This window comes from Coturnix japonica, chromosome Z (assembly GCF_054131305.1).
Source record: "Coturnix japonica strain WE chromosome Z, WE-NBRP24, whole genome shotgun sequence".
NCBI classification, from domain to species: Eukaryota; Metazoa; Chordata; class Aves; order Galliformes; family Phasianidae; genus Coturnix; species Coturnix japonica.
The window spans coordinates 33,515,052-33,529,069 of NC_140702.1; the positions used below are offsets into that span (position 1 = coordinate 33,515,052).

The 14,018-nt window shown below is 41.8% G+C and overlaps 1 protein-coding gene across 13 annotated transcripts in view; it reads right to left on the bottom strand.

Moving 5' to 3' along the window:
* The window catches only part of SPIN1 (spindlin 1), a 64,688-nt gene that overhangs the window by 32,071 nt on the left and 18,599 nt on the right, over positions 1-14,018 (bottom strand). For 10 of the 13 annotated variants that reach the window (XM_085529031.1, XM_015849358.3, XM_015849357.3 and 7 more), the window contains exon 2: positions 55-252. Coding sequence is in view for 5 of the 13 variants with exons in the window: in XM_015849358.3 (XP_015704844.1) it covers positions 55-106 (52 nt within the window). In the remaining 8 variants the exon portion in view is untranslated. Of the gene's footprint in view, positions 1-54; positions 253-13,221; positions 13,551-14,018 lie in introns of those variants that run through there. The other 3 variants (XM_085529022.1, XM_085529026.1, XM_085529028.1) reach the window with 2 other exon arrangements.

Consider the following 14,018-nt stretch of genomic DNA (forward strand, 5'->3'; position numbering starts at 1 on the left):
ACCTACTGAAAGCAAGCAAGAAACAAAATCCACAAACCTGAAAAGCAGGCTTACCTGCATCAGCTCTGGATCGCTGACCTGGCGATTTTCCAAATGGGGTCTTCATTCATCTGTGTTTAAGTGAGCAGCAAAGCTGCTGGACTAGGGTGAAAATCCAGTTCTTCCCAATTCTCAGGTTATCTTCAAAGAGAAACAGCTACTTAATTCACTATTCAATCATGAATTTGTTCTTCCTCAAATGTAGAAGACACACTGAAAAACAAAACAGGCAGAACATTAAGTATTTTGATTTGAAACTTAACTTGAAATAAATATTCACAGCTGAATGAGTCACTAGTTTGGGGAAGACCTGCAGAAGTTCTTGCTGATTCTCCATACCTAAATTGATCTGATCTCTAAAGTATTGTCACCACATTAATCTTGATGATCAAGGAGGTAATTGAGGACTTTTATAAGTTCCATTTAGGATTTAAATTAAAGAAAACTTTTGATTATTTGGAAGTTTGAAGAACTGCAGGCCAACATGGTAACATCATCCCAAAGAAAGAAAGGTATATGAGAAAAACCTTGAAATTACTGACCTGTTAGTATAAATTCACTGCCTGAAAAAAACTGCACTTAAAGAATACAGAAATCACCAGGCAGAGTCAGCATGGGTTCTTCAAAGGAAAAGCCTGTCTCACTAATTAGATAATTGTCCTAGTTTCAACTATGACAAAATGAAGCTCAACGCTGGAAAAGGCTGAGTTCTGCACCTAGGATAGAGCAATGCCAGAGACAGAATCAGACTGAGACAAGCAGCAGAAAGAGCAGCCCAGCAAAAAGGGACCTGTGGGTGCTCATGACAAGCAGGCTCACCATGAGCTAGGAGTGTGCCCAGGCAGCTAAGGGACAAACCACATTTTGTAATACATTAAACACAGCACAGCCATTAGTCAACAGAGGTGAGTCTTCCTCTACAATTAGCATTGGTGCAGCCTCACCTTAATACTGTGCATAGTTCTGGGCTCCATAAAGTAAAAACGATGATAAAGTATATATAAGTTTCCAGAGGAATGTTGATAAAAGGGCTGGAAGGCACATATGACAGGGAGATGCAGAGGACACCTGGGTTACTTGGTCTGGAAAGGGGAGGCTCAGAGGCATCCTCCTTGCTCTCTGCAACTCCCTTAGGAAGTGAAGCCCAGAGGGAGGTGATTATTTCTTCTCCCTTGTCACTGACGGCAGGATGCGGTAATGGCATAAAGCTCTGCCAGGTTCAGACTGGAAATCAGGAATAACTTGGGGTTTTAAATAATCTTTTCTGTGTAATGTGAGGGTAGTCAAACTCTGGAACAGGGTTCCTAGACAGGTGGTTGACTCCTTGTGTTGGTGCTTAGGAGGCACCTGTTTAACACTTAAAAAGAGCAGATTAGGATAGACTATTATAGAATCACAGAATCCTTAAGAGTTGGAAGGACCTCTGGAGGCCATCTAGTCCAACTCCCCTGCAGGGTCACCACAGTGAGATCAGGCTGCCTGGAACCCAATACAGCCTCACCTTGAAAGTCTCAAGGGATAGGCACCAACTTCATCACTGAGCAACTTGTTCCAATGCCTCACCACCGTTCATTGTAAAATATTTTTTCCTTATACCTAACCTAAATCTACAGTCTTTGAGCTTGAAACCATTTCCCCTCACCACAGACACTACTCAAGAGTCTGTCCCTTTCTTTCTGTAGCTCTCCACTAGACAGTGAAAGGCCACTATCACCTTGCAGCTTTCTCCTCTCCAGGCCGAAGAGCCCCAGCTTTTTCAGTCTGTTCTCATGGAAGTGTTCCATTCCATGGACCATTTCTGCAGCTCTTTTCTGCACATGCTCCAACAAGGCTATGTCCCTCCCACTCCAAGGACTTCACATCTGGAAGTAGAACTACAGCTGATGCCTCACCAGAGTGTAACAGAGGGGTTCCAGTAACTGCTATGCCATACATATTAATTTTCTTTCAAAAGAAAAGGAATTCCTAATCCTCTTGAAGTCAAAAATCCATTTACTAGCATTGTTTCAGCCCACTCTCTTAAACTAAAGGCTCAAGATTGAAGTCAAGAACTGATTCAGCAGTACAAACATTTTCTAAAAACAGAGTAACTTTCACTTAGACTTATCTAAGATTTCTGCCGAAAAGCACTAATAAGAGTTTTTGTAGAGTCATTATTCTGAATTCAATTTACATTTCAGTTTCAATGTCTTCACCACGGGAGGGATAAAATCAGGCTTTCTTAAGACAAACTGCATTTTGAGAACATCTGGAATTCTAAAGCACACTTCTCAGCCTCACCTGATTTAAAAAAAAACGTGTCATAGTTTTATGATCATTATATTCCACATCATCACATCATGTAGTGTACTGGGAATTTAAGTGTTAATGCCCCAGGTCCACACAGCAAAGGGAAGAAAGTACGTTCCCCAGAAGACTGTTCGCTGTGCTGATATCATTCCCACACAGGCAGAACGCATTTAAGGTGGTGTTGGGTCATCTGACATTCTCTTGCTTCCCTTCGGCTTTTCATCGCTCTTCTTTGCTGCTGCCTGTCCTGACTGCGCAATTACTGTAAGGACTGCAGCTTTCAGATACTCTCTCATTATACCTGATTATTGGCTTCAACTCTAACTATTTTGCATTCCAATACAATATTTAGTAAATTAGTTTGTTTCTACTCAGATTGTTGTCACTGTTTTTTTCTAATTATTTTGTGGTCCCCTGTTTCCCTTCTCCAGAGGCACGGGTTTTGCAAAATCCCTCTGCCCCACTAGTCACAGAACCAGGCCAAACCAGCCCATAAACCATTAACACAATGCATTTTTGGATCCTTAATATGATGAATGAAAAAACACAGTTAATACCATCACATAAAAATATTTTAGGCTATTAATATGGAAAATCAAGAAAAAGAAAAATCTGAAAAATCTCATGAAATGCAAAGCTCTTTATTACAATCACACAGCAAAGCAAAGACAAATAGGTTTACTGAATGAAGACTTCAACATTTAAAACAAACTACACTAGCCTTTTATACATTGCTGGTAACTTTTCGAAGAGAAGTGTCACTGCCTATACTGATTTTCCTCATACCTGACAGCAAAGGTCACCAGCAATTCAGCTGCAGAATTTATTTAAAAAAAAAAAAAAAAAAAGCATTCTTCCAACTTGTAATCAGCCGCAACTGATTTTTTTGCTTCCCTCTAACCCCACCCACTCTTGATCTTCCTAGATCAAAGCATACTTATAAAAAACAATACGGAAATTAGATGAATATGTTGTCTGATATTGTTTTAATTTTGCAGTATGTTTTGCACAAGAAATGTTAAGTGTTAATATTAAAACCAGCAAGCCCTACAAACTATCAGTCATACAGTTTTAATGAGAATGGTAAAATCATCTTATCAGAGTGGGGAAGAAGATAGATGAACTCTAAAAACACAGATTAAAAAAAGTACTTTCACAGCAGAAAGGTGAAAGGAGTAAAAACCAGGATGCACTAAAGACTATGCTTGTGAGTGTCTAACAGCCCTCTATAAATACTTATTTACAGAAATGAAAACATTATGAACTTTCAGCTCTGTAAAAATAAATATAACAAAGTAATTTTCCAGCTTAACTTTTGGTTACTGTTAATCTTAGCTTTTCCACCAAATGATACACACTTCACTGCAATACAAAGCACAAAAACTATTTACTGCATTTTTGTGAAAGCAAGACTCTACTACCACCACAGAAAAGGGGTACTATAGAGCACAAAAATATAGCAGTGATAATTAATACTAGTAAATGCAACCTTGAAGGCTTCAGCCCTGAACGTTGTCTAACCTTTAGTCACCATAAACACAGAAGGAAACAGTATCAGTAAATTTGCTGAGGTACCAATTCAGTCATGGGGAAATGCTTAGAAAGAGACAGAGGTTGATACAGCACGGTCATTCTGTAACTGAAGATACACAACTGCAGATTCAGAATATACATATCTCTTTTCAACCAGTCTTTCACTTTCCAGAAGTCTGCTCCGGCTCTAAGAGCGATTAGGAAGAAGGCCTTCTGGCACCACCTAGTGGACACTTAACAGTTCGGTATTGAAATCATTCCTCTTGCTTGCAGACCCCATCGATTTGCACTGATAGTCTGCTCAGCAATGGCCAGAAACAAGTCAGGAGACTGTTCAGGGGCAAGGAGTCACTCTGAAATGGAGCCTGTAGATTGAAGGAATTTCTTGGTTCTGTAACAATTTAATCTCTTTAACTCATCTCCAAGCTTTAAGTATATACTACATGTGAACTAGTCATGACTTCTGTATTAACTAGTTGGATGAGTATTTAGACTTGAATTTTAGCAAAGTAACAGAAATGATAATCCAAACAAGGATATTAATGTTAAAATATCCCCTATATAACTGGAATGATAAAAGCACATGCCTACATTTAGTTTATGTTACTTTCAAAAACACAAAAACTAACAACAAAAAACTTAGTCATGCAAATTCTAAGACTTCGTTGAATTAATCTGCAGGCTCAGGCTCATCAGCCTCTCTTGTTAGGAACTTTACTCCCTTATCACTAGGATTCTGGAGGAGCGATAACACCCAACAAGAAAGATAACAAGTACATAAACCTAGTGAACACAATGGTGACTTTCAGCTGACAGTCATGAAGAGGAATGCATTTCAATAGTGGATTTTTTATCAGCTGACAGACTAAATCAAGTATTACTTTCTGACATCAGCCTCTACAGTTTTTCCTATGCTCACAGGCACATTGTTATTTGTCTAAAATTGTACAGAAACAAATAATACTGGCATATACCTGCACATTCACATGTATAAAAACAAAATACACATTAAAAAAACAAAAAACAAAAAAAACTTTCTGTCTACAATGCTGTACTGATGTAACTGCAGATGATTCAACAGAAGACTGAAAGAACATGAAATGTAAGCAACTGTTTCTTCCCAATAGACTTTTGTTGAGAACGGGGCTGTAAATACTACACTTTTTTTTCCCCCTTATTTTTCTGTGCCTTAGGAAAGAAGATACTTGAAAGCATCTTGAAAGCAATGTACTATACAAAGCCAACTTATTTAAAAGCTAACATAACAAAATACACTCTACTGTAAATACAGACAAAAAAAAAAAAAAAAAAAAAAAAAAAAAGTAATTATTCAGGAACTAAATACAAGTGGTTTTACTTTTCAGCAAAGTTCCATACTTTAACTCTGTGTGAACAATGCACAGGAGACAGCACAATATAGTTTTATTTATAAATACTTTTAAAACATTTAAGCATAGGCAGTTGGAAAAAACATTTACATAAGCAATTGGAAAAACACTTTAATCACAGAATCATGGAATCAGCAAGGCTGGAAAAGATCATCTCGCCCAGCTGTCCACCTACTATCAATACTGCCCATTCCTTAGTACCTCACCTACACATTTCTTGAACACTTCCAGGGGTAGTGACTCCACTACCTTCCTGGGCAGCCCATTCCAGCACCTGACCATTCTGAGAAGTTTTTCCTAATAACCAGCCTGAACCTCCACTGGCACAATTTGAGGCAATTCCCTATTGCCCTACTGCTAGTTATGCAGAAGAAGAGACCTAATCCAATGTCACTACAACCGCCTTTCCAAGCCGGTTTTCTTAAAAGAGTAAGACCTATTAATCTGAAGTGAAATTGGGAGCTATAACTCCAAGATGGAGTTCCAACCCGCACGAGACTATGATACTATGATACTATGGTTTTAAGAAACCTAAAACTTGCCTTAGAATATATAGATCAAGTTATTACAGAAACATGATAAAAACTCTCAGAGCTGCTGAAACTTCAATATAATAATGAAACTAATGCTTATATTTCACTTATTTTTACGTTTCACGGTAGTGAAAAAACTTTACAAAATTTATTCAATCAGAGGAGACACAGCATACAATACAGTGCATACTAAAAACAATAAAAAATATTTCAGCCTTAAATAAAAATATTAGGAAAAGCACAATTCAAAAATCAAACCTTGAACCAAACTTTTATGTTTTGGTTTGTTTTTTTTTTTTCCATCCAATATTGCTCAACAAATCTATAAAGCATTCTACAGAAGCTTCTGGAAAAAAATACTGTTGCTATACGATTACAACTTTTTCTTCCAATAATAGGATCCCCATTACTTGCTACAACATATTGCTATTCAGTAAGAATTAAACAAATACTGAAAGGTTTGTCTTTCCCTCATTACATTTACTCCACTCCAGCATCACAGAACATCCTGAGTTGGAAGGGTTCCACGAGAACCACTGAGTCCAACTCCAGGCTCCACCCAGGTGCACACAAAATTCGAACACTATATTCAAATGCTGTCCAAACGCTCCCTTAACTCTGGTAACTTGGGGCCAGGACCAGCCCTGAAGAGCCTGTTTCCATGCCCACTCTCCTCTGGTGAAGTACCTTTTCCTAACACCCACCCTGATTCTCCCTTGATGCAGCTTCACACCATTCCATTTGGTTCTGTCACTGTCACCAGAAAGCAGAGCTCCTGCCCTTCCGCTCCCAACTGAGTTAAAGGACAAGGTAATTTGTCAGAAAATAAACACCCCTGCATTCCAGCTTGTCCCCAGATACAAGAGGGGCTAGGGATTGTCAACTTTTATTCTGAATAATGCCCAATTCAGGGTTAACAGTCCGGTCACATTCAATATATGGAACTATCACAATTACAGGTGTACTAACAAGACAATACACTTTCAGACTAGTAGCATTCACTGACCTTACACAGCCATACTTAAGGAATCTGGTCACATTCAATATGAACTCTTGTGACTAGATTAATAAACAGAATCATAGAATCACCAACGTTAGAAAAGACCTAAAAGATCATCCAGTCCAACCATTCACCTATTACCAATAGCTGCCACTAAACCATGTCCCTCAACACAACATCCAGTCATTCCTTGAATACCCCCAAGGGTGACTCCACCACCTCCCTGGGCAGTCCATTCCAGTGCCTGACCACCCTTTCTGAGAAGTAACACTTCCTAATGACCAGCTTGAATCTCCCCTGCTGTAACTTGAAACCATTCCCTCTGGTCCTATCACCAATGGCAGGAGAGAAGAGGCTGACCCCCAGCTCACTACAACATCCCTTCAGGAAGTTATAGAGAGCAATAAGGTCTCTCCTCAGCCTCCTCTTCTCCAGGCTGAACATTCCCAGCTCCTTCAGCCTCTCCTCAAACAGCCTGTGCTCCAGACCCCTCACCAGCTTTGTTGCCCCCCTTTGAACACGTTCCTGGGCCTCAATGTCTTTCTTGCAGTGACAGACTCAAAACAGGATACAGTACTCAAGGTGCGGCCTCACCAGAACTGAGTACAGGGGAACAGTCACCTCTCTGTTCCTGCTGGCAACACTGTTTCTGATGCAAGTCCAGATGCCATTGGCCTTCTTGGCCACACCAAGAAAGGTGGATGGCTCATGTTCAGCTGAGCATCAATCAATATTCCCAGGTCCATTTCCTATACGCAGTCTTCCAGCCACTCTGCCCCAAGCCTGTAGCATCGCCCAGGATTGTTGTACTCGAAGTGTAGGATGTGGCATTTGATCTTGTTGAATTTCATCTCATTGGCTTCATCCCAGCTCTCCAGCCTGTCCAGATCCCTCTGTAGGGCCTTGCTACCCTCAGGCAGATCCACACTCCCAGCCAATTTGGTGTCATCTGCAAACTTTCTGAGGGCGCATTCAATGCCCTCATCCAGGTCATCAGTAAAGAAGTTGAGGAGAGCAGGCCTCAGCTACGACCCCTGGAGAACACCAACTCATGACCAGTCGCCAGCTGGATTTAACTCCATTCACCACTAATCTCTGGGCCCCGCCCTCCAGCCAGCTCCTTACTCAGCCAAGACTGCACCTATCCAAGCCATGGGCTGCCAGCTTCTGCAGAATACTGTGGGAGACAGTGTCAAAGGCTTTGCTGAAGTCTAGATAGACCACATCAACAGCTTTTCCCTCATCCAGCAGATGGGTCACTAGATCATAAGAGATCAGGTTGGTCAAACAAGACCTGCCCTTCATGAACCCATGCTGGCTAGGCCTGATGCCTTGGTCATCCCACACATGCCACATTATCTCCCTCAAGACAATCTGCTCCATAAAAATAGTGTCTATATGTCGCTTAAATAAACTACAAATTTGTCCATTTGCCAGTAATAAACTCACTGTTTGCAAAGCACGTGATGATGAGAAAAATACATCCTGAACACAAGCACATGAAGACACAGAACGATAGAGAGATTTCCAAGTTTACCAGTGAAATTCTTGATATAACCAAGTGTTTGAATCTTAACCCAAGGTGTCCATATGGGGGTGAAGCAGAGGCTCAGCTTCCCAACTGATCTCAGTAAGTAGAGGTGGACTGTGCCTGACATTCAATAGTATTTCCCTGACATCTACTCCCAAGAATTTTTAATACTATTTCTAACTTTTTAGGTGGAGCCTGAGTGACTCTAGTGATACATACCTTTGTTATACAAATGCAAAATTTTCCTGCTTTGATTCAAAGGCATAGATAGAAGAACTCAGGGTGCAACTTACATGAGAAGTGGTCGCCTGTGGTGACAGGTACCTTTTGGGATGGAGGTGTGTTTTACTAGTATAATGAGATAACAGTGAACAAAGCTTACCCAAAGGATTCTGTTCTGTCAAAAAATAAGTGTATTAGCACAGAGTAACAAGGTTGTACCACAGAGCCTAGCTTCAATGCCTCTACTGCACCCTCCATGCTGTTTCTCTTACAGTCAGAACATCAAGCTCTATGAAGCTGCCAACACCTAAGGTTGCCTAGGGAACTGCCTCAAGGAATGGACTCCTTGCATACCAGCTGCATTCCACTTTTATATCTTTCCTTGATGGGTGAACAAAGCCACACTTTTAATCTAAGTTTACATTCCAAGTCACCTCTAGCAATTATTCCACAGGAAGCTGCAGGTTGCTGTGAGGCCTCCTCTATTCCAAATAAACCAAGAGTCCTCAGCTGCTTTTCATACCTCTTGCTCTCCATATCTTTTGCCATCTTTGTAGCCCTCTCTAATAGTTTCATGTCCTTCTTATATTGTGACACCACCACCCATCACTTGAGGTAAAGTCACATAGCACTGAGCAGAGAAGGACAACCTTGTTCCTTGTCAGGTGGCAGAGCTGAACCTGATGTGTCCCAGGGTATGGTAGGACCTTCTGGTTGCCAAGGCACAATGCTGACTCAGATTCAGCTTGCTGACAACTAGAACCTCCAGATTCCTGTTTGTGGGGCTGGTCTCCAGCCTCTCACCCCCCAGTCTTTACACATAGCCAGTGCTGCCAAGTGAGACATAGAAACTGATGCTCCTGTAGGTATTCATGTGGCCCTCTAATTTGTTCAGTGGGCCCACTTCTCCAGCCTGTCCAGGTCCCTCTGGGTGGCTTCCTTTCCCTCCAATGCGTTGACTGCACCACTCAGCTTGAAGACATCTGCAAACTTGCTGAGGGGACAGCTGATTCAATCATCAGTGTCACTGAAGAACACCAAGATTGACCCTTGGGGAACACCACTTGTGGCCGGCCTCCACCCAGACATAAAACCACTAATCACAACAAGTTCAAACAGTCCATCTTTCATACCCATACCTCTCCAATTTAGAGAGAAGGACGTGGTAAGGGACCATGTCAAAAGCTTTTCAGAAGTCCAGATAGATGAGATCCATTGCCCTTCCCTTGTCCACTGATGCTGTCACCCCATCACAGAAGGCCACCAGACTGGTCAGGCAAAATCCACCCTTGGTGAAGCCATCTTGGCTGTGTTGAATAATTTCTTTGTCTCATGTGTGCCTTAACATAGCTTTTAGGAGGACCTGCTTCATGATCTTTCCAGGCACAGAGGTGAGGCTCACAGGCCTGTAGTTCCCTGGGTCTTCCTTTCTTAAAAACAGGGGTAATGTTTGCCTTTTTCCAGTCACCAGAGACTTCACTGGACATCCATGATTTATCAAATATGATGGAGAGTGGCTCAGCAACCAACTCAACCACCCAACGATGGGTATCAACCAGCCCAATGGACTTACATTCAAATTCATGAGAAGGTCTAGGACTTGTTCCACTGTTACAATGGCACAGAAACCACTCCCCACACCCTCACCTAGAGGCTCAGGGTCCTGGCAGCCATGGGAAGCCTGACCACCTGTGAAGACTGAAGCAAAGCACTCATTCAGTACTTCTGCTTTTTCTATGTCTGAGGAAGCCTGCTCCCCATTACCTTTCATCAGAGGGGGAACAGTCTCCTTGGCCTGTCTCCTCCTACCTGCATATCTGTAGAACCCCTTCTTGTTATCTTTCACATCCCTTGCCAAGTTTGGCTCCATCTGCACCTTGGCTTTCCTAATCCTATCTCTATGCACATGGACAACAGCCTTGTATCCCTCCCAGGTTACACAACCCTGCTTCCACTTCCTGTACATTTCCCTTTTTTCCCCTCAGTTTAAGCTGCAGGTCCTTGCACAGCCACGACAGTCACCTGCCTCCCCTTTTCTACTTCTTCTGCAGGGGGATGGAGAGTCATTGCACTCTCAGGAAGTTGCCCTTAAAGAGCTGCCAGCTCTGTTCTGTACCCATGCCCTTAAGCATAGTTTCCCAGGGGACCTCATCTAGCAGTTCCTTAAGCAGCTGGAAGTTTGCTCTCCTGAAGCACAGGGTCATAGCTCTGCTTTTTGCCAGGTCTGCATTCTTCAAGGTCACAAACTCCACCAGAGCATGATCACTACAGCCCAGGCTGCCTCAATCTTAACCTCTCTAATGCTCTCCTCTGCATTGGTGAGCACCAGGTGCAGTAGGGCTTCACCTCAGGCTGGTCTGTCTACTACCTGGACCAGGAAGTTATCCTCAACAGACTTCCAGTCATGGGATTTATCCCACCATGTTTCTGTAACAGCACTTAGATCATCCTTTCCTAATTGCACCGTGGTATCTAACTCCTCCTGTTTATTTCCTATGCTGTGAGACTGGTATAGAGGCACTTCAGCTTAGCTACTGACCTCATTGGCTTCTTGGAGGAGCCCTCCCTAATAGCTCTGGAACATATCTGAGGTTTTCCCCTATCGCTTCCCAAGGTGACAGTGTTCCTAGGCACCTGTCTGTCTCCCAGTACAACCGCTTCCCCCATCGTATCTAGTTAAAGCCCTGTTAACTAGTCCAGCCAGCTCACTCCCAAGAATATCTGTGGCCCTTCTAGTTAGTCTGCTCCCATCTGCTGCCATCATTCTCCCTTTCTCAAGGCTGTATCCCAAACCACAGTACCCAAAGCCCTGAGTCACCATTCACTAAGCCATTCATTCAGCATGTCCACCCTACTCCCTTCATCCGGATCCCAGTCACAAACTGAGAGGACAGAGGAGAACAGAACTTGCGCTCCTGATCCTTTCAGCAGTCTACACCAATAATATCCCTCTCATAATCCCAGGTGCTCCTCAGCCTTTCTACTTCCTCTAGCTTTACCACCAGGCTGAGGTGTCATCCACATGCTGACACTGTGCATAGGTGGTATCCCTGCTGCCCTCCTGTAGCAGAACCAAGGCCAGGCAATCTCTACAGCCTGAGACCTGAACGTGGGAATGGACACTTTCAGTCTGAGTCTCCATGACCCTTTCAGCAGCAGCTTGCTACTGCGTGGCTACCATGGTTGCACCTCAGTGCACCCAGAGAGAAACGACCTGCTAAGTGTTAAAAAAGCCATGCCACACCCCGCTTCCCCATTTCATTCACTATGTTCTGTTCCTTGCTTGCTGCACTTGCTCGGTGCCACCTTTACTTGTTCAGGGAGGGGGTGCCACTGACACTCCTCGCTCTGCTCACACATGTCAGAGCTGCAGCGCTGCTGGGGCAGGGGCTGCCTTGCTCTCCCTCAGCTTCTTAGAGCTTGTTGGAGCATCTTAGATGTGGGTTTTGCTGCGATTTGGGCCTTCTATAAACGTCCTTCATCGTAAGGCTCTGCTAACCAGGCTGATCTCCTCAGGGTTTGCCCTGAGATGGCGGCTACAGGCACTTTTAAAATTGTCACTGACACTCATTGCTCCACCCACATTAATACATAATAAATGTGCCAAATGTGAAATAAATCTTAAGTGCACATCCTTCCACCCCACTATTCATAGATCCAGGCTGAACCAGCCCGTAAACCACTGACGCTCTTAATACTGTATAAATAAATGAAATCAATTCTATTGAGATAATACTTAAAAGAATTAACTGCCACTAAGTAGTCTCTGCCACTACCACCACCTAGTTTATCTGTCCTTGCCCATGTTTCAGTACGCATCAGTTACACTTATAGACTGAGTTGGACTCTTTGCCCATCAAAACCATTTCTTTTTGTATCACTTTCTAAAGCTATCTGTCACTTCTAGCATACCTGAAGCAAGTAAAACAAGTTTTCCCACTCCTTTCCAAATGTGGTATTAAAAACGTTAGTGCCCTAGCACTGCCTTACACTCACCCATTGCTCTTCTCCCTCACAGCTTCCAGTCTTCCTTACATTTACTCAAGCTATCTTATCACTGATTGAAAAAAAAAAAATTCCAGCAGACAATGACCAGTCCAATCAGCTGCCCTTTTAAAATTTTTATTGTTTTTTATTTATCTTTATTATTTTTTTTAAACATCACTCCTTGTACCAATAACCTACTGGAGTCACAGCAGTCTTTTCTCTTAAGACAACTTGCATAACTAGCTGCAATATATGCTTCCCTGTGTTTTGTTTCCTGAGGGCTACTTGTCACAAATACATTTTAGTCATCACCACTAAGCTGCTCTCCATTTCAGTCAGTAATAAATCCATAATTTTTATTTTATTTTATTTATTTATTTTTTAAGCATAAAGCAGAGCACAGAATACGAACAGACCAAGCCTCTCTGGTCTTCAGATGTAAAACAAATGCCACACTTCCAGATTATGGTTGTAATCACACCCACGCCATACAGTGCTGAAAAGAAAGAAAACGTATGTAAGGACTTAGAAAGTCCTACTGCTAAACCCTAATGGATCACTGCTAAATATGCATGAACAGGAATGAGTACTTAATTGCTCAGAGTTGGTGTTTTTCATTAGTAGCTCACTATTTTTTCCATTAGTAAAAACACACCACATCTTTATCAAAATTTGTACATTAAATAAACTCTTGCATACCTGTTTTAAAAGTTAAAGAAGTCTACAGGTTCTTCAGAGAAACAACCAACACCTTCCTTCCATTTTCTCTCATTATATCATCATCATGAGATTTTCTTAGAAGCTGAATTAGCTTAAACAACACATCCAGAACAAAAAACACAAATTCTAACAGTCCATCTTGGGTAGTGAAAAGCAATTGCAAACAATGCCATCCAGGTTTAAACACAAAGCAGTTTCCAGTATGTATAGAATCATGGACAGAGAGCATCATAGTTCCCCAGTACTACCAAATTCTTATTTATTGTTATTATTAAATTACTAATTACTATTATTATTAAATATTATGTTAGCAGCATTTCCCAACCACAGTATCATCTCAAAAGCAAGCCACATTAGCCCAAACATTTAATAAAAGGAAACAATTGTTAATTGAGCAGCTCCAGCAGACTAGTATTTCCATCATTTGCTACAGAAGACACATTTGTTCAAAATTTTGAAATCAGTAGCCTTCTCCCACCTTTCAACCTATCAAGAAGTATTTATAACTCACAAGCTTACCCACATACTTAAACAGCAACATTATGTTAATCAGCTACTGCTTCAATGAAAATTTAAAGGTGCACAGTCTCTAGCAGGTCTTAATCCACACACTGCAATCTAGCACTGACACTTAATTAAGGATCCCTATTTGTCCAAAAATTTAACCTGATGTTTGACAGGTCAAGTTATAAATCACTTTCAGTTAAGTATTTAACTGGTTTAAGCCATGCTACAGCATGATACAGGCCACACAAAAGCAGCTTCAGATATCTAAG